This window comes from Carassius auratus, unplaced genomic scaffold, assembly GCF_003368295.1.
Source record: "Carassius auratus strain Wakin unplaced genomic scaffold, ASM336829v1 scaf_tig00004433, whole genome shotgun sequence".
NCBI lineage: Eukaryota > Metazoa > Chordata > Actinopteri > Cypriniformes > Cyprinidae > Carassius > Carassius auratus.
In genome coordinates, this window is record NW_020523597.1 from 370210 (window position 1) to 389419 (window position 19210).

Consider the following 19210-nt stretch of genomic DNA (forward strand, 5'->3'; position numbering starts at 1 on the left):
TGTATTTTCAGGCTAAAATTAAGCAACAAAAAATTAAACAAGTTCATTAATACAGTACACATTAACACTTAAGTAATATAATTTAACAAACTTCACAACAAGACATCAGTATTGCATTTATTGATATTTGTCAATATGATTTTTTTTATCTGTGCAGTACACAGCATATTCCTGTACAGAACGGGAAAAATCCAGTCAATACAACATGTGACTTTGTCCCAATGTGGAAATTTTATTGTGCACATATACATGACATGTTGCATAAATGGCTCTAGTATGGCAGATCCTGCCGGTTTTGACAGCCATATTAGCCTATATCAAGCTGTTTAAAGATTTTTTTTTTTTAAATCATTTTATTTAAAATAAATAAACATCCCTTAAAGAGGGAAACGATTTAGCAAAAAAATAAAATAAAATAAAGCCTGACTTGAATTAAGCATAGGAATATAGGTTTGTGATATGTTGTTTGATGGAAAACAGCCAATGAATTAGTTTTTATGGCATCAGTTTTCTGCATCCATTTTAAAATCCTCTCATAGACGACTCCACAATTTCACCTCCTCAAGCCACATAATCCTCCACACGTAAACATATACATGTTTCCAGACCAATCCACTTCCTTATTATCCATCAGTTGCTTGACCAGCCTGAAGGCCTCTTCTAAACACTTTCCAGCACCTTCCTTCCTTTCCCCTGAATCAGCAACTTCCTAAACCTTGGGAAGTGAAACATCAGTCACTTCGGTTTCCTTTTTGCCTGATAAAAACCACAGAGCATGAAACACTGGAATCCAAGACTACATTCTCTGTCACCAACTCTTATCATCACATCCACGTCCCATTCTGACAGTCACATCCCACACTGAAACACTCACACACACATATACTCAGGAGGTTTGCACTGTGGATGAGGACAGAAAAGCTAACGTTCGTCAACAGAGATATGGGTAAGAGGGACACTGCAAAAACAACACATCATAGTGACGAATAAAATCTGGGATGCAAACAGAAGTCCACTGAATTCCCCACTGTTGGGTAAATCCATCTTGTCCGACACCAGACGTGCTCCATCATCTTGCCACCCCTGTGGGCTCTGTGTTGTGGTGACGGCAAAGACAGGGCAGAGCGCCACCCCGCAGCTTCATGCCAAGTGCTGTTATAGGAGCTTGCGCTGTCTCTTCTGGCCACCTATGCCAGGGAACGTTGCCTGGGTTTGATCCTTGGGTACAGCTACAATGACAACAGATTACAGATTTACAGGGTTGTTTTTTTCCTCACTTTGTGACTTAAATTTTAACAAAACATTTTAATGCACAACAGTGCAGTCTAAAAATAAATGTGCCTATACAGATATCCTACCCCTAACAAGTTGCGTGGTACGTAGCCCTCCTTGTCATTAAGTCTGGCCCACCACCACTCTGTCTCGCTGTCATCTCTACGGCTCATGATGGTGAGAGCATCGCCCTCATGGAAAGACAGCTCATCTGCACTCTGAGCTTCATAGCTCCACAGGGCATACACCGTCCCTTTATTCATTACACCCAGTTTCTCTTGCACACCTGGAAGGGAAACAAAGAAGAGTAGCCTTTCAGAATCATTTACAGCAATTATTCTAGAAACACACCCTTAATAATAAAAAAATAACACCAGTGATTGCTTCTGATATTACCATATAAAAACTGAGAGCACTGGACATAACCCTCCTCCATCTCTTCGCACTTGTCTGCTGCCGTCTCCACATCACTGATAGTAGTGGCAAAAATGGCAGCTCCAGACTCCACCAGCAGCTTGCAAAGATGAACATTGTTGCATGACGCTGCACAGTGCAGGGGCGTCCTGATCGCAAGTGAGAAAGAGAAAGCAACTGGTTAATTGGTGTTATTCCATAATGCAGACCAAAGTGAAGAGATAAACCATCAGACAAATGTGATAGTCCTCACCATCCATCACTATCTGCTGCGTTGACATTGACCCCAAAATCCAGCAGGAATTTCACAATATGGTGGTGACCTGCACATACTGCATTATGGAGAGGCGTGATACCTTCATCATTTGGAGTACTAGGATTGTCCACCTAAGGACAGAGAAAAAAGTTGAGGAGGAAAAACCCCTAAGTCCAGTTCAAAGTAGGTGTAAGGGGTGTATGGAAGCTGAATTGTACCTCATAAATAATCCTTTGCACCAAATCAAACTCGCCCTCCAAAGATGCATCCAAAAGCAGTGCAAGAGGATTGAACTTAACCCTCAAGCCATGACCTGTCCTCTCAGAGCCGGGCTTCTTCAAGTTGGTGCGCTTGAGCTGTAATGTAAAAAATTCTATTAGCCTTTATATTTTGAAGAATAACATATATTTTGAGCAAAAAAGTCAAACTATAGATACATTCCTATGCAGAGGTAAGCAAACCATACTGTCTAGATGTTACCAGATTAAAGGACTCTTTATATCAATTTTGCTTGTATATTAGAATAAGGCGTTAGACAAGCATAGCCAAAAAACCTAGTGCCAACTCACCGTAGATACACCAGGAGGAGTGGCTGGGTGTGCTGTAGTGTCCTGCTCTGCAGGGGAATGAGGTTCTGGTACTGAGCTAGATTGTGTGTCTGTAAAATATGTGTGGTTGTTGTTATGATTGTCCTTGTTGTTGTCCTTAGGAGAATGGTCTGAGGTGTCCGCAGACTGGGCACCCCCTGAGTCACTAGATAGATGTGTCAGCTGGTTCTCCTTATCATCAGCTGTTGGTGACACGGATGAGGTGGGAGGAGGGATTGGGATTTCTGGCTCTGCTGAAGGTTCAGCTAAGATGCTTGATTCCATCAGGTTCCCATTTGGAGTGTCCACTTCGCCCAGGGTTGTGGCCATGTAGTTCATAGGACTGTCAGGCTGGTAGAAGGGTGTACCACCAACTCCATTCTCGATTCCTCCTGCAAGGGTGTTGAATCGCTGATATAAGAGCTTCTGTATGTTGGGTCCACTGGGTCCTTCTGGTTCTGTGATGGAGCTTCTCTTCTTTAAAGGTCGGGGAGCATTGGCTAATTTCCTTCTAAGCAACTCCAGGTCTATGTCACTTTGGTAACGGAGAGGGGAGTGGGCCACAGGGGTCAGTTTAGTTGGACTGAGAGGGCGAGGGATGTTCTCCACACTGGGTGGAGGTAAGGGAGTGCTTTCTTGGGCCACCTCTCTGTCAACCTCATCTGTGGTGGAGTGTTGGTAGAGTGGAACTGGAGAAGGAGAGGTGGAACCAGGTAAGACCGGTTTTCCATATACTGAAAGAAAAGGCCAATGAAAAAAAAACTACATTTAAAAGAAGAGAAAACACCAAAGCTATACATATGTCTGGAAACAATGCAACAACTTCTTACCTGCTTTAACTGCAGCTCTACTGCTGATGGAGTAGTTTTTGGCTGTTGGCTGCTGCAAGTACATATTGTAGATTGAGCTGGAGTTCATAGTGGCAGGACCCTTCCTTGGAGACTGGGGCCGGGACCCCCTGTCCGGAATAAAGGGACGTACTGCCACAGCAAGAGGAGGCTCTGTCCTTTCACCCTGATGGAATAGGGGTGACCCCGATTGAGGTGTAGGACTGGGAGGCACTGTTATCCGCTGCTGGATCTGCTGTGAAGAAGAACCAGAGGCAGGGGGTGCTCTCTGCCAGCCTAATGTGCCAGGAGCAGAGCGAGGCAAAGAGCTGGTGGCACAGACTGTGGAGTGATGGCCTGCACTGGGATAAGTTCCATAGATGGGTGGAGGCTGCTTAGACAGTGCTGTTACTGTCCCTAACAGCTTAGGGGCTTCCTGTAAAGAGACAAAACCACGTGTTAAGCATGAACAAGACTCAAAGATGTCTTTCACACGAACACTTGTGCTTAAGCTCTAAGGAGACTGTTTAATCTCACCTTGTCTGAGGTACCCATCTTGCTGGTATGAGCTTGACTTGTGTCCTTCCAGTCTGGAGGTTTTAGAGGAACCCTATTATTGCTGAACGAGGGCCAGACTGCATCATTAGCTGTAGGAAGTGCAGAGGTATGAGTTAGATGGACAGAGACAGAGACGTATATGCTCTTTCTCCTGTCAGCCTCATTATGGCACAGACTGACCTGCTCAATGGGTCATTAAAGCAGGAGATGAGTCTCAAATGGGACTACACTCACATCTCTGACCCCTATGACATCAGGACACTTCTAATCATGGGTATGAGTGGGGAATATTTTTGTCCTGTCCTCTGCCCAGATCCAGCTCTGTTTGGGTTAAATGGATTACTAAGCCTATGTGTTCAAGTCCACTGCTCTGCTTGTCAAAGCCATGGGCGATGACGCATGTTTATCCCATTCGTCTGACAGACACGCCATCAAACTCACTGGCAAGTCAACTGCCAAGTCCTACAAAGGAAAATGCAGTGAAGCAAAGGACTAAACTATATCAAATATACAGTTTTTTTCTCTCTTCATGGGTCAAATTCTTCTAGTGATTAAATATGCTTAAGGATAAATACAGTATTTTGTTTTGGATTCGTAAGGCCAGCCTTGTATCTCCTAGACTACTGACAACAAAAAAAACGTTACATAATTTCTACCTCTTTTTTTTTTTTTTTTTTTTTACACTATTTTAGTTCAGGGTTTTTGGAGTCCTGTGGATCTAACTTCAGTGACTACTAGGATATGGTAAGTGTACTGCTTTTTAAGATTAATAATGGGTGGTGCTTAAAATTCACATGTTATGCACTTGGTTTGTCAGTACCCATGAGGTAAGACATTATATGACTTACATCATCGGTACTGACAAACTAAGTGCAAGCTAGTGTAGATTGATTATCTCAGTGTTTGTGAATAATTTATGATCGAATCGATTCACAATGTCTTTATATATATTATTTAGCTACACTTTAAAATGAAGCATACCTTTTAAACTGTTTTCAAATGCCAAGCACAAGAAAATGTCTGTGTTTTAAATATAAGTCCAGCCCTGTTTTATATATTCTGATCAACAATTTCTTCTTGATATCATGCCCGAAAAACTCACTAGAAGTACAGTCGGAGTCTGTGGGGGCCTCTGGCCCCTCTCTAGGCCCTGAGGTCGGCACCAGAGGGTCCACTATGATGTCTAAGTCTGAGACCTTCCATGGGCCTGCAGGCATCCTCACCCTCTCTTCCTCTGTCCCGCCGCCCCCACATATGTGACAAACGAGCATGAGAAAAGAAAAGGAGGAGGAGTAGAAAAGGTGACAGACATGAGAAAATGGAAAAGCATGTTAGCAATAAAGACTGGAAAAAACAAACAAAAAGATGTTTTAGTGTGACGTTAATGAGAGTATCTGAATAAAGATATGTTTTAAAAACTTGGGGTTTAGGAGCTGCCCCTTTTAGATGGAAATTGATACTGCATAATGTGGCATCGGGAAAATGAGAGAAGCATAGAAAGAAATTAGAACTGATCTGAACAAATGATTTTACAGCAGTGGCTTTCAGAGCTGGCTTTCTGCTCTTAAGTGATTGATACACACAGCCTTCAAGATGCAAACATATGATATGTCTTTCATCATTTATGTAGTAGCATCTTCCTGAATGGGGTCATGAACCTAGTAAACCCATTTGATGCTCGTAATTTTTACCACAGAGAGCTTTTCTATGAATGTTTTCTGTGTGAGAGCAACAAGAGTGTTCTCAACTATGCATTCTTGTGGACAGACCTCTAGAATTTCTGTAGTATTTTTTTATCACAGTCCTGGAAAGCAACAAATGCAAAAGTAGAGGTAGAAGGACTGACCTGACTTGGAGCGAGCATGGTTGACTGTAGCAGAGGTGGAGAGAGACTGTGGCTTCAGGGGATCAGGCGGTAAACTGTAGCCTCCTTCCTTTCGCCCGGGCACCGGGACCTGGATGTAGGGACAGACTGCTGCCACTCGCCCGGAACTGCCTGGGGTGGGCTGAGGGGAGGGAGGACCACTCATTCGGCCAAGCTGTAGAGAAGAGGATTAGTTAATCAAACCCCATAGAGACAAGTTTGCAAGGCTAATCAACATTTTTCTAGTGTTTACACCTAAAAATATTCAGCATATATATCAACAAATATCACTAAATGCAATTTTGTATGCCTCTGGGGGTCAAACACTTTGCTTTGAAATTCTTTGTGCTTAAATCACAGGGTTTAACCAAATCTAGGGTATCTTAAAAAAAAAAAAGCAAAAAAAAAAGCAATGATTAACAATCCAGCTCATTGTAATAATACAGATCAAGTGCTCAAACTGGACGTGGCAATTTAGCTGCAGGCTGTTTCACTTGCCTCTGCTTTTTTCTTGTGGAGACGCTCTCTGAGGTCCCCAATACGCTTGTCCATCATGGTCACCTCCATGTTGCGCTTGTTAAGCATATCCTTGTGTTGCTGTAGCTTGCTGTTCTGTTCCTGATTTAGCTTGTTCCGGATCTAAATGTTAATCCAAACATACACGCGTCATTTTGTTACTTGCATCTGAATATTTTTCCATCTCATCAAATGTCACATATGCAACTAATATCTTTGGAGTCTGAAAACACGCTTGATAATCTGAATATTTTATGCATTATCACTGTGGGGCTCAATGTACCACACACAACTTCAGAGAGGATTGAGGAAAGAATAAACAAGTGTGGCAAAACAGGAAAGCCCATTCAAATCAAAGTCCTTCAAAAAAAATCACTGGGGAATTAAATAGTTTTTGATGATCAGACAGCGTTAACGGATTAAACGAAAGTTTATTGCTTATTATGTTTCTCATATATTTAAGATAAACTGAGTTGAATTTTTTTTTTCAGAAAAATGGTGGATATTTTTTGGTCATTAGATATCATGAGCTGACTGCAATTGAACAAAACGCATTACCACCAACAAATAATGTCAATCTCTCTTTGCAGAAAATCCCTACCTGCAGTTCCTGGTAGAGTTTGCGTAGTTCCAGGGCAGCATTACTGGTCACCGGTCCCCCCAGAGGCTGCAGTCCATTGAGACGTCCCCGTTGCAGATCGTCTAGCTGCTGTGTGAGATGGTCCACCTTAAGCATGGCTGACTGCAGCTCTGCCTGCTTTTCCTGGAACAGGCTGCTAACATGCTCAATTTCTGCAGCTGAAAGACACACATGAAGCATTCCGATTATAAAAATACTATCTTTGTGTGCAAATGGATGCACGATGGTTGATACACTTCATACATGTGTCTGGATTTTTCAAGTGGGTGTGTGTTCAAGCAAGTATGTAGGAGTGAGGTCCAGTGCAAACTGCTTCTTGGCCAGATGTCCACTCCCCATGTCCACATGTCATAAGACAAATTCCAAATAGAGAGGAATGGTATTGTGATCTTTGTTTTTATCTCATGAATGTCTTGAGGGGGGTGAAATCCACCCCAGGCTGTTCCACACCCCAACCAGAACTCCTCCTTTTAAAGTTGAGAGAAGTTCCTACCGACTGATGCACTGCCAGAAACACAGATGGAGTGGATAGCAAAAAGCAACTGGAGCAAGGGATGAAATTCCACTTGTGTTCTAACAATAGTAAAAACTGTTAGCTTAAGAACTAGCGGTTTGATTTCTTTAGAGTAACTTTCTTGTTTACAGTTGCCTTGGAATGGTGATATGAACCTATTAAAGGGACAATCCTCCTAACAAAATATTTCTTGCTGAAGGGCTTGTGACTTGATATTTGTGGGTCTGAACTAGCAAGTATCCAACCCTGAAATTTAAAAGATTGCACGACCCAACGAACCAGAATCTGTGACCTATTTTGGCTCGTATATGCGAGTGAAAGGGCTTCTTGGACAAGTAAAAAATGTAGGGTGGAGACTTGATTTTGTCCTTTGGGAACTGATAGGATCAGTATAATTTGCTAATTGCTGCGATCATCATGTAATTGACAGGTTGTTGAAGGGGAGAGGTTTAAACTTGTTTGGACATTAGATAAACTTTTGCCCAACCCTTGTGCCGATTTATATTTGTAATCAGAGAAGAGTAGTCAGTCACTGCGAGGAGAAAAGGATATTCAATTCTGATTTCATGTTGACTTGTGTTAACACAGTCCTTGGTTAAAGGACATATGTGACCCTGGACCACAAACCTAGTCTCAAAATTGATATACATCATCTTAAAGCTAAACAAATAACTATTCCATTGATGTATGGTTTGTTATTATAAGACAATATTTGGCCGGAATACAACTATTTGAAAATCTGGCATCAGAGGGTGCAAAAAAATCTTTACTTAATATTCTAATGATTTTTGGCATTCAAGAAAAAGCTATAGTTTTGGCCAATACAATGTATTTTTGGCTATTGCTACAAATATACCCTAGCAACTTAAGACCGGTTTTGTTGTCCAGTGTCACATATATGATACTTAAGCAAAAAAACAGATATTGTTCTTGGTAGTGCAGTTGGTCATCCAAATACAAAACATCATATTCCATTTATACATCAAATACCAACATATAGTCAAATTCATTTATAAAGTGAGCAATTTCAAAAGCATTTTTGAAGTCTGGTAACATGTCTGTACATACACAGGTTGCCATTGATGAGTTTGCTGTAGTCCACTTGGCCCCTCATGGCACGGACCTTCTTGAGTTTGGCTTCTTGACTTTCCACTCTTTCCCTCAACCTCTGGAGCTTCTCACTCTCAGACACGGACTGGCCCTGACGGGGGTCCTGCTGCTTCCAATACCGCAATCGTTGCTCCTAAACACAGCAAGGAGAGGAAAAGGGAGGAAAGGACAGGAGAGGGTAACAGTCAATTTCAAAATGGGAGGGAACATGCTCCACAGATGATGAAAACAAACACGTCACCGATCAACAAAAGCCCTTTCACACACCTCACTACGCACAGTGGAGAGCTGCGAGAGAATGGGATGAAAACAATAAGGAAGGGCCAGGTAAGATGGTAAAATAGAGAAAGGAAAGACAGAGACAGGAAATAAAAGAACATCAACTTCATTTCAAAGCCGTTACAGAATATGAACACAAAAGATTTCTGTTAGCAGGGCAGGGAACAAATAAAAAGGAACACAAATAATACTGTAATTACTCCAACTGTGAATGTATGATGAATGAGACTAAAATAGAAAGTGGAGGGAAACACGGGCGTTCGTGCTGACTAGCACTTTCAGGTCTGCTTCAGAATGAGCGAAAGCAAAGCCAGGCCTAACAGTCCCAGAGTGTTGACTCGACACAATCCAGTGTTAAATGAACAGATGAACGAACAAAGCATGTTTTTAACTGCAGAGCTACGATGTTTACAGCTACGTAGAACAGGTTTGTGGAAATAGGCATGCACTTTTTTCTTATTCCTTTATTCACTCTACAATCTATAGTCATCTATCCACAAAAAAAATCTGTATTAAAAATATAAAACCAAAATTAGCCTAATAAAATGTGAGACTGGACCACAAAACCAGTCTGGTATATTTGCAGCAATAGCCAAAAATACATTGTATGGGTTAAAATTATATATATATATAGGATATTAAGTAAAGATCATGTTCAATAGCATTTCATCAGCACCTTTACCTGAAAAGCTGTAAAAATACATGCATTTTTTACCTTACAACATTAGATGGGTTGATGACCTCTTGATACTCATTCATGGAATACACAGTCGCATATACTTCAGAGATCATAGCTAGGCCTTGTGACGCTTGTCTGCAATTTCCAGAGCATTCTGATACTTTTTCCCGGGAACTGACTACACCTTCGTGAACACACATGAACACTGGAGTACAATCTCCATTGGACTTAACGTCCTCCCTCTTCCTGACAGCTGCAGTTCAATGCTGATCTCATTTCCTAAGTGAATGAAGTCTCTTTCCTGTTGTTGTTTAAGGAAAAGAACTTTGCGTCAAGGCAACACGCATTGCTCTCCACCACCACCTAAGCGTGATACTCAACCACTACACACTTACCTCAAGACAATATCTCAATCACAAAGACATGGTTCTCAAAACACAATATCGAAAGAGATAAATAACTGAATGACATCAGGCTTGAGTGCACTAGCTGCAAATTTAGAATGCAAATCATTTAAAGGTATTTAGAAAATTCCTGACATGGCCGTATGGAACCAGGCTAGTATTATTAATCAAACATGACAGTTCATGCACTCCATATGATATGACCATGTGTTCACATACAGTATGCCCCTTATGCATGTGTGTACACCTGTCTTAGTTTTAAAGTCAGCAGAGTAAAAAAAAATTAACAGATCTGAAAATGAAAGATGCATATCCACAAATAAAAGTGGTATTTTGGAATTTGACAGTTTCTTCTCAACCGTACAGTTCAGACATAAGAAGAGGAAAAAGATCTGAAGACATATGAATAAATAAATAGATATGAGGATTCATATGGTGGCGCCTACCTTAGCTATCAGCATCTGCTGCTGAGTTTCGATCTGCTGCTGCTGTCGCATTGCCATCTCCTGCAGCTCTGACAGAGTTAGCTCCACACGCGGATTCCCCACCTACACACAAATACACACGCAAAGTATCACAGAATTAGCCTTGCACACAAACAAGCTGAACGTCACTTGTTCAAACAAATAAAGTGTGCAATTATTTAATGAAATATTTACAATAAAATAAAAATCTTTTGAATTAAATGGTGATGAAGGTAGTTTCAAACTAGTAGTCAACAGACATAGCCGATACCGACAATATGTGTAATGCAAATTAATGATGACAAATAGACAAACACAAAAATGGTAACACATAAAAAGGTAACATATTTACTCAAAAATATTAGAAAATGAAATAATTCCGAAATCGGAAAAATTTTGGCAACTTAATTGTTGTTACATTGGTGTATCACTGGATAATGTCAAATTCAACCTATTTTGTGTTCATTTTCAAACAAAACAGACCGTACTCAAAATATATCCAAAGTTAATTTCTTATTTTATTTTTAGACACATTTTATACTGCTGTAGTTATACTGGTACTGTATGTCTGGCTCTATCCTAGACAAGCTAAGCAGGTTCAGACAGCCTTCTTAAAAGATCATTATATGTTTTGTTTTGTGCATCTTCACACTAGTTTAAACCAGCAACAGATCACCATTGTCCATTTAAAACTAGCTAGAATTTAAGGTTAGAATATAATCTGGTCCAAGCTGTTGCTTCCAGTAGGGTGCTGGTTGAGGAGAGACCCTCCCCCCCACATATAAATGCATCATTCTTTCATTCATTCATTCATTCATAGGGTGGACTGCTGTGTGGCATTGGGTACTAGAAATAACAATTCAACAAGTACAGACAAACAAAAAGACACATCTAGAAATCACCACTGGTTCACGAGGAAATGCCTAGAGAATGGGAACAGGATGTGTATACTTATGCAATGTCCTGCAGCTGTATGAACTCACCAACTATACATGCTCTTTAACATTCACTCTTTACTAACAATATAAGCACATCATGCATACATACTCAAAAATGCAAGTAACATGAGCCTATGTATCAGAATATTCCTGAATTTCATAAATCCGAGACTGTTTTTCTGTCTGACATGTCAGTATGGCACACATTCAAAATAACTGAATCATTGGCTTGTCTCAATTCCCATAACTGGCTCATTGTACACGTTATACTTATAATGACTAAAACACATCTGACAGGCCCTAGTGAGTCAGAGGACTGCAAAAACCTCATTTTCGTGTGGAGGGTACATTTATCTAGATGATCTCATTGAGGCATCACTGAGATTTTCTAAGAAAAGTCAATGTGGCAAGCCCATGTTAAAATTGGGGTTGGCCAGCTAAGAGGAAATCGTCACCAGATATCCTCTGAGAGGTCTCTGTTCTGTCAGATAAAGCAGAAATGCTCAGCTCTGAAAGAATTTTTTTAGTCAATATAACTGCAATGAGGTCTATAATAACTGGAAAAAGCTCTGCTAAAATGCTCATTTCATCCTAATAGCTGTTGACTGACTGACTAATGCAGGATCCCCTAGAAGTCAGTCGTATGAAATCAGCCAGTTTTGCTCATGGGTGCTCAGTTCTGCTGGCAATTTATTTAATTAATCACTTGATTAATTGAATACTGGTGGATTCGTAAGTACAACGGCAGATGCATTCAAGCCATTTTATTTTTTTATTAAAGGGTTAGTTCACCCAAAAATTTTAATTAGGAAGCAAAGTTGACTGCAATGATGGAGCTTGGAATAGCCAGTACAGTTTTTATTACAACTCCGACTGGATCGGTTTGAAAAAAGAAACAAGTCATATACACCTACAGTAGGATACAGAAGGAGTAAAACGGGGTCTCATTCCATTTTACTAATTTTCAATTTTGGGTGAACTAACCCTTTTTAATGTTTTTCTTCAATTTATGTTTAAATTCTGTCATAATTGTTCCATTATATTGTATTTTGTGCGTGCAACTTAGGGGTTGTTTACACAAAAAATGTTTAACTAAAAACTGAAAACTTTTTATGCGAAAGGTTTGCAAGGTGCAAGCGCAAAGTGTTTCTTTGCAAAGTGGCATCTCCAACTACTGTACTGGCATGCATAATACAGTTCAGCATTTTTAGATTGGGCCAATCATTTACATAACAATAGCAAACTTGAAAAAAAAAAAGGGTTTGAAAGTGCTAATTATAGGTATATGCACAAAGGTATAGTTTTTCCTAATAATGCGACATTGCTAACTACTGAACTTGCATGCGTAACAGCGTTTTCAGTAGTTTTCGTGGATCTGTGTGAACAGGAGCAATATCACGTAACCGTACACTTATTTTTATTGTAAACATAAAAAATTATAATATCACTGATTTCAACAAATTTACTGTCAATACTGCTGCTGCATCTAAAGTGCTCTCTCACCAACAGGTACCCAACTCTGGGCTTAAAGAAAGCTCAGGGTTTCCTGCTCAAAATAATTACTTGCGTTGGCGTGCGTCATAAATTTCAATCTTTCTGACGTGACATGAACACACCATGAGGAAATCCTGGGAAAGCACTACAGGGAAGGAAACACTTAGAAAAGCATCAGACAACACGTGTCAGCCAACAATGTGTCATAGATTATTAGTTTCCATTCTGTTTACATTGCGGATAATTTACCACCAAAATACAAAGGCCTGGGCTGACATATAAACACACATTCTTTCAAGGTAGTATCTCAATTCTTTCAGGGAGTGCCGCCCTTAGAAACCTTGGATGTTCACTCTGTGGAAGGATTCGCCTGAAATGTGGCTCTAGCCACAGAAAATGAGGTCATCCCTGGGGCCGTTGAGGTGTTGGTGAGCACCTGGTGGCTCTGAGGGAACAGGCCCTTTTCAGAATGAGATCATACACAAAGTATTAAACACGCTCACCCATTACATATGAACCCATGGCATTAACTGAAGCTTGTGAGAAATGTTTTGAAATATCTTACAGCAGAATGAGTGAATCTATGACTAAAGCATATGTATAAGTGTTTACATTATAGCTAATAGTGCCTACTACTGTATTATCTGCAGGAGACATAATTCTCTCTTTTCCTCCCTCCTTTTCACCCTTTTTCACATATGACATAGTCCATTAGGTCATCGCTTGCCCGCAGCCACTGCTATTCATATCTTGTCTGACAAATGAGCCGTAGTTAGAGTACTTTTAGTTCCCCCGTCAAAAGAACAATTCTCACAAATGCACTATTTGAAGTCTGACATGACAGCTACTTAAAAAAAAAATCAGTTTACACAGAGATTCAATTAATCACGCACAATATTAATGGCACATTTGTAAACGGGTTGCTGAAAATAACATAGAGAAGAGAGAAGTTTAAGTTTTAGATTGTGAACTCTATCACATAACCATATAAGCCCATTCTCTGTGATTGAGAGATTCAGAAGTGATATAGATTTTATAAAACAAACTTATTTAGGAATCCCAAAGTAAATTTTAGATGTGGCAAGTAACATGATTTAACGTCAAAGCAAATTGATTATTTTTTTATCCAAATATATCAAGCATATATTTTTTTTATAAAAAACAATATGTAATCTATAGCCCATGAATTATTAAATAAAAGCATTTTCCTCGGAATGTTTTAAGGTAGCCATTAGTCAACTAATAGTAATAATGAGCTCTGATATTATACATTAGCTACAATTGCAAAATAAAGACAGTTGTGTCATTGCAGATATTTAAATAATTTTAAGTGTAATAATACAGAAAGTGTTAAAAGGAGCTCTCATATACAGTTAGAAGCACAATATCCACTGCGGACTCTCCACTGAGATCTGCATGTATAATGATTATACATATAAAAATGTAGTTTAAAGTAATTTCAGATGAACTACAGCAATAGACACACTCTATGAAATGAAATCTCTATGATTTGAAATGTCAAGTCAGCTACCCAGATATTACATGTCAACTGACAGTACGCCTTACCAGTACAGTACATACAGCTGTGATCTATCAGCTCATGTAACTAGACAACAAAGTAACCTGATCTAACACTTTGACACATAACAACTGGTCAGTCCTTCTTCCTATTGATCAGCAAACAGGCTGAAAATCTGAGTAAACCGGTTCTGTGCTTCACAAATCAATGCTACACAGAGCAACGCATAAGGGTCCACTTAAAAGATGAGCGCTGAAATTACCTGGTTAGAGTCCCAGGTTATTCTGCATGATCGGACCTTAATTTTGCTGCATTGTCCTTCAGCTGTGAATTCCTGCACAGTCTCGACATGGTTCCACTCCATTTCTAACAGTGTTTCCGAGTCTGTTATGTGAAAAGCATCGGCGCTGTGTGGACGGATGCAGTGCAGCTGTAGGATCTGCGGTGTTGTGTTTGTTATGAGACCCCAGAGTCACACTCACAGCCGCAATCCCCTCTCCAAAAAGCAGGAGTGAAGTCATCCAGCACATTAGCGATGAGTCAGGCTGTCATCCCCACTCTGCGCGACTCACTTTGCGTGTTTTTGTTTACTATAGTTATCTACAGTTTCGTGATTCTGATGAGCAATTACAGTACATTAAACAAATGTTGGATAGAAACACGTGACCTTTGTAAAATGTTAACGTGAATGCGTGATGATGGAGACTGCGTAAGTTTTTCCCCCCTCAGGCTCAATTTTGACGTGCAAGCACTTCTCTCGCTCTTAATGTGTGTGCGCGCTTCTCCTGCCCAGAGAGTAGACTGCAGTAGTGATGTCCGAATCATCAACGAATCATTCGTTGGAGTCGGATCATTTCAAAGAATTGGTTGAACAAGTTCTAAAAAGCCAGGCTTTTTAGAACTTATTCAACCAATTCTTTGAAATGAGTTCCCAGATCGGAATCGTTAACGATTCAAAAAGTAAAAAAAAAAAATCTGGATAATTACACTGAAAATTCACTTGTTCAGTGCCCTAAACAAAAATCACTGATAAATCCTTATTTGTCGATAAGATTGACTTAAAACGACCTGAGAATAACTTTCTCTGATAATATTTTAAGCAAACAAGTCTTGTCAGCTGTTCAGAATCAGAACTAGCGATGCCAGATTCACCGAATTAATCTTTTTTATGCAAACGGTCAAACGAGTTTGATTCATTTGGGCAGTTCACTCACACACTGAATCATTTACAGCGGTGTCTCACACCGAAACTGTAACGGGATGTTTTATAAAAACTGAAAGTAAAAAAGAGGAGTGAGGATGGATAATTGTAGAAAAGCTTCCATTGTAGAAAACAAAGCTGAGAAATGTCTTCTATCGTTTGTCAACGACGAGAATCTTGCGCATGCATCTTGTGGATGATTCTGTGACGCAGCCGGTCAATATCACAAAACTATATTTTAAAAACAGTATTAAACTATGGCAAAACACCCCTGGTGTGCACCCCTGGAACGATGTAACAATTCACTGACTTGGCATCGTACAATCTTGAATTTACAGAGAGAAGGCATTTCCGATTAATTTCAGCGAATCGCTTTGCATAGCTAATGGTTCTATTAATTTCTGTAATCGCTACAACAGGGGAAAAAACTATAGCCTAATCAAGTTTAGGATTTCATCGTGACATATCCTTCTACATATGCATTTACAGGGAATTTACAACAACAAAGCAAATCGGTTCAAATGGTCCGAGTCAATCGGTTCAAAGAAATGATTCATTCGCGAATCGGACATCACTAGAGCACGCACACACAGACCCCTCCTCTCCCGGGAGCTCCGCTGTCAGACTGCCCGTGCTGCGCCACAGCTGCCCCGCACTCACTCACTCCCACATGCGTGACGCTCTCCAGAGAATCTACCATTAATGTTTGCAGCTCTGCGACACAACTTTTACAGCATGCGCGTGCTTTCAAATGCACCATGCATTACAGTACACAAGAGGAGGCTGATGAAATTGATATTTAACAAGGAAACACGTCCATTCCATTAACAAAAAGTACCACCGTACATTGATTATTTTATGACACCATGTTACATCTTACTCCCCTAAAGAGGTTTACTATTCTTTATCTCGAATAATACCATAAATGTCCAAAAAACGTAAATGGCTAATATAATAATATAAACGCAAAAGGTGCGTTTTTAATATAGCTAAAGTTTTTGCCATTATAAAATAAAATTCAGTCAGATTTCAATAAGTAGCTAAGTTACAAGAAGGAGTAAAAATGCACACATTTGAAATGCATGTCTCTCGGCAAGTTGTGATGCTCATGTGGGCTAATCCATTATATTAGTATTCCAACAGCGATGAGCAATTGAAGACCGTTTTTTGTTCCAGTTGGCTTAGGTATCTTGGACAGAAATGGGCACAGTCAATAAGTGCTATTATAATGCTGAGCCAGCCATTTAGCTCCATCCGCATTTTAATAGCTCCTGACCATGGTCACTCATGACTGACCTTCATATGTCCATATGCTGAAAAGTACAGCCAGTGCCACAGGGCAAAATCTGTGCTCTCAAATTCAGCATACACACTGAACAATATGCATCAGACTGGCATGTACTTCAGAGTAATGATTTGGTTTGGTGAAAAAAAAAGACACTTTTTAGTATCCACTAAAATCAGTGGTTTTCAAGGTTCATGACAAAAAACGTCAAGGTCTGTTCTGGTATAATATAGGGGTTTTAATGATATTGAAATAATAAATAAATAAATAAATGAAATAAACATTAACTGATATTTTATTTTATTTTAATTATTTAAATTAAATTATTTAAATTATTAAATTTTTCTAATTGCCAAGGCATAATTTCTCATTTAGTGTAACTTATAGCACTAAATTAACTAAAATAACTATTTATAAATAACTGAAATGTAACGAATATGATCTATATATAGACATTTTTTAAAAAACTCATACAAATGACAAAAACCATATAAAATCACTAAAACTTTAAAAAGGAAAACAGAAAATATAAAAATAAAAACTAATTCAAAATATTAATAATACAAATTATAACAGTATATAAATGCTAAAATAACACTGACATGGTATTGAAAAGCATTACATTTTAATGCAACGTATAAAATGCAACAAAGCATATAATTGTGCATTAAGGCATATAAAACAATTCAAAATTTTGATTTTAATGATGTTTTTGGTTTAAAAGGACGATTTCAGTTGTGATTTTGTCCTAAAGGAAAACCAATTGAGAATCACCAAATTTCAGGACAAGTGCTAGATGTTAATTAGAAGAATCCCCAGTGCTGTCTTCAAATGCAATGGCACTTTAATTGACAGTATTTGTTTTCTTTTCCTGCTGCATTTAGGCAGAAACACATTGCTCTTTCATGACTATGCAAAGAACCCTTAGGGACAACATGCCCAGATCTTTGGGAACTTTCAAGGGCTAAGCATTCATCTCCACAGATGAAGCATTTGCATTCTCACAGAACTTCTAATCGCGTTTTACGGTGAATTTTGATTATCTAACAAAGTTTTATCTGCAGGGTGCAGGAGGTGCAGTGCTAAATGGTTACTCTGAGCGTCATCACAGGGAATGTTACAGGAGCACAGAGGAAGAAAAGAGAGAGTGAAGGTCAATGATAGTGATATCAGAGTGGGACAAGGTCATTGAGCTCTGAGACAAAGCTTCCAGATGGACCAGGCTTGAAAACCAACAATGTGCCTGATGAAAGATCTCTTTATAATATTGCATAGCCACACTTTTAACTAACAGCATAAAAGTCTTGTCCAGATTGCAGCTCATTCTGGCCAAGATTCGCCCACTTAGTCTGACTTACAGTAAAGACACCAACCACAGTTTGTTTTGCTTTCACATGCCACATAAGAATGGATTCATCTAAAACTAAATAGCATTTAAAAAATATATATATATTTATAGTGATGTTGTAAAAAAAATGGTCTGAAAAATTGACAAAATGTGTATATCTGACCAAAAATAATATAAAATTTTCTGCCTCAAAACAAAACTCTGATTTTGAATTTGTATGATGCAAATTAGCATAAAGCAAGCACTTGCTGTATTTTTATTGCTGTATCAAACATATATATATATATATATATATATATATATATATATACTTTTTTTTTCCGTGTAATAATATTTTTACGTTTGGTCAAATAAATGCAGCCTTTGGAATGGTCCATCCATCTATAAAAATACACACAGATGGGCAAACAACACATGCTGACATGTGCATAATGACTTGAAGCATCCTGAATAAAGTCTGATGCATTCTGACCCTGAGAGAAATACTATATAAAGATACATGACTGTCAAATGCACAGTGTACACAGTCATTGTCAGCTGCTCGGCTGTATTATCAGGGGCAGGAAGAGACTTTTGGTGTGCTGAACATGTAGCTAATATTTTGCCTTCTGGCCCTTTGACCTGGTTTAAAGTAGAGCACACTTGCAGACTTGCGTATTACATTGGCAGTTTTAGAATAAGAATATACAATCAGGCCAGCGCAGAAGTCCAGAAGTACTAGAGTTTATTGGCCAGATGTAATTAATATATCATCACATGATACGGCCTGAAAGAGAAGCCCCCGCTGCCTGGATTATCTGTAATAACAGCTGCATAATGGGACGTGGGGAGGGCCGCATATCGGGATGTTGCAGTGAGCGTGTCACTCATTTATAATATAACTGATGACGCTGGGAAGGTCCCAGTGACCACCTGTTCAATAGCTCTGCAGCTTTATGGGTATTATGATTACAGTCTTGTGGAATGTTAATCAGTCTGGAGATCTGGAATATATACCTACAGACATCAATTTCCTTTTTCTTAAAATACAGACTTGGATAC

The 19210-nt window shown here is 39.2% G+C and overlaps 1 protein-coding gene across 10 annotated transcripts in view; it reads right to left on the reverse strand.

Moving 5' to 3' along the window:
• Nucleotides 1-208: 208 nt before the first annotated feature.
• The window catches only part of ppp1r13ba (protein phosphatase 1, regulatory subunit 13Ba), a 28489-nt gene continuing 9487 nt past the window's right edge, over nt 209-19210 (reverse strand). For 5 of the 10 annotated variants that reach the window (XM_026243765.1, XM_026243764.1, XM_026243768.1 and 2 more), the window contains 15 exons: nt 10367-10468; nt 8826-8846; nt 8517-8691; nt 6896-7092; nt 6277-6417; nt 5761-5953; nt 5017-5148; nt 3894-4003; nt 3360-3792; nt 2512-3263; nt 2161-2298; nt 1940-2073; nt 1669-1835; nt 1359-1558; nt 209-1229 (listed from right to left, as the gene is read on the reverse strand). In XM_026243765.1, the coding sequence (XP_026099550.1) occupies nt 1188-1229; nt 1359-1558; nt 1669-1835; nt 1940-2073; nt 2161-2298; nt 2512-3263; nt 3360-3792; nt 3894-4003; nt 5017-5148; nt 5761-5953; nt 6277-6417; nt 6896-7092; nt 8517-8691; nt 8826-8846; nt 10367-10468 (2937 nt within the window). In that variant the 3' untranslated portion in view covers nt 209-1187. Of the gene's footprint in view, nt 1230-1358; nt 1559-1668; nt 1836-1939; nt 2074-2160; nt 2299-2511; nt 3264-3359; nt 3793-3893; nt 4004-5016; nt 5149-5760; nt 5954-6276; nt 6418-6895; nt 7093-8516; nt 8692-8825; nt 8847-10366; nt 10469-14597; nt 15097-19210 lie in introns of those variants that run through there. The other 5 variants (XM_026243769.1, XM_026243767.1, XM_026243773.1 and 2 more) reach the window with 4 other exon arrangements.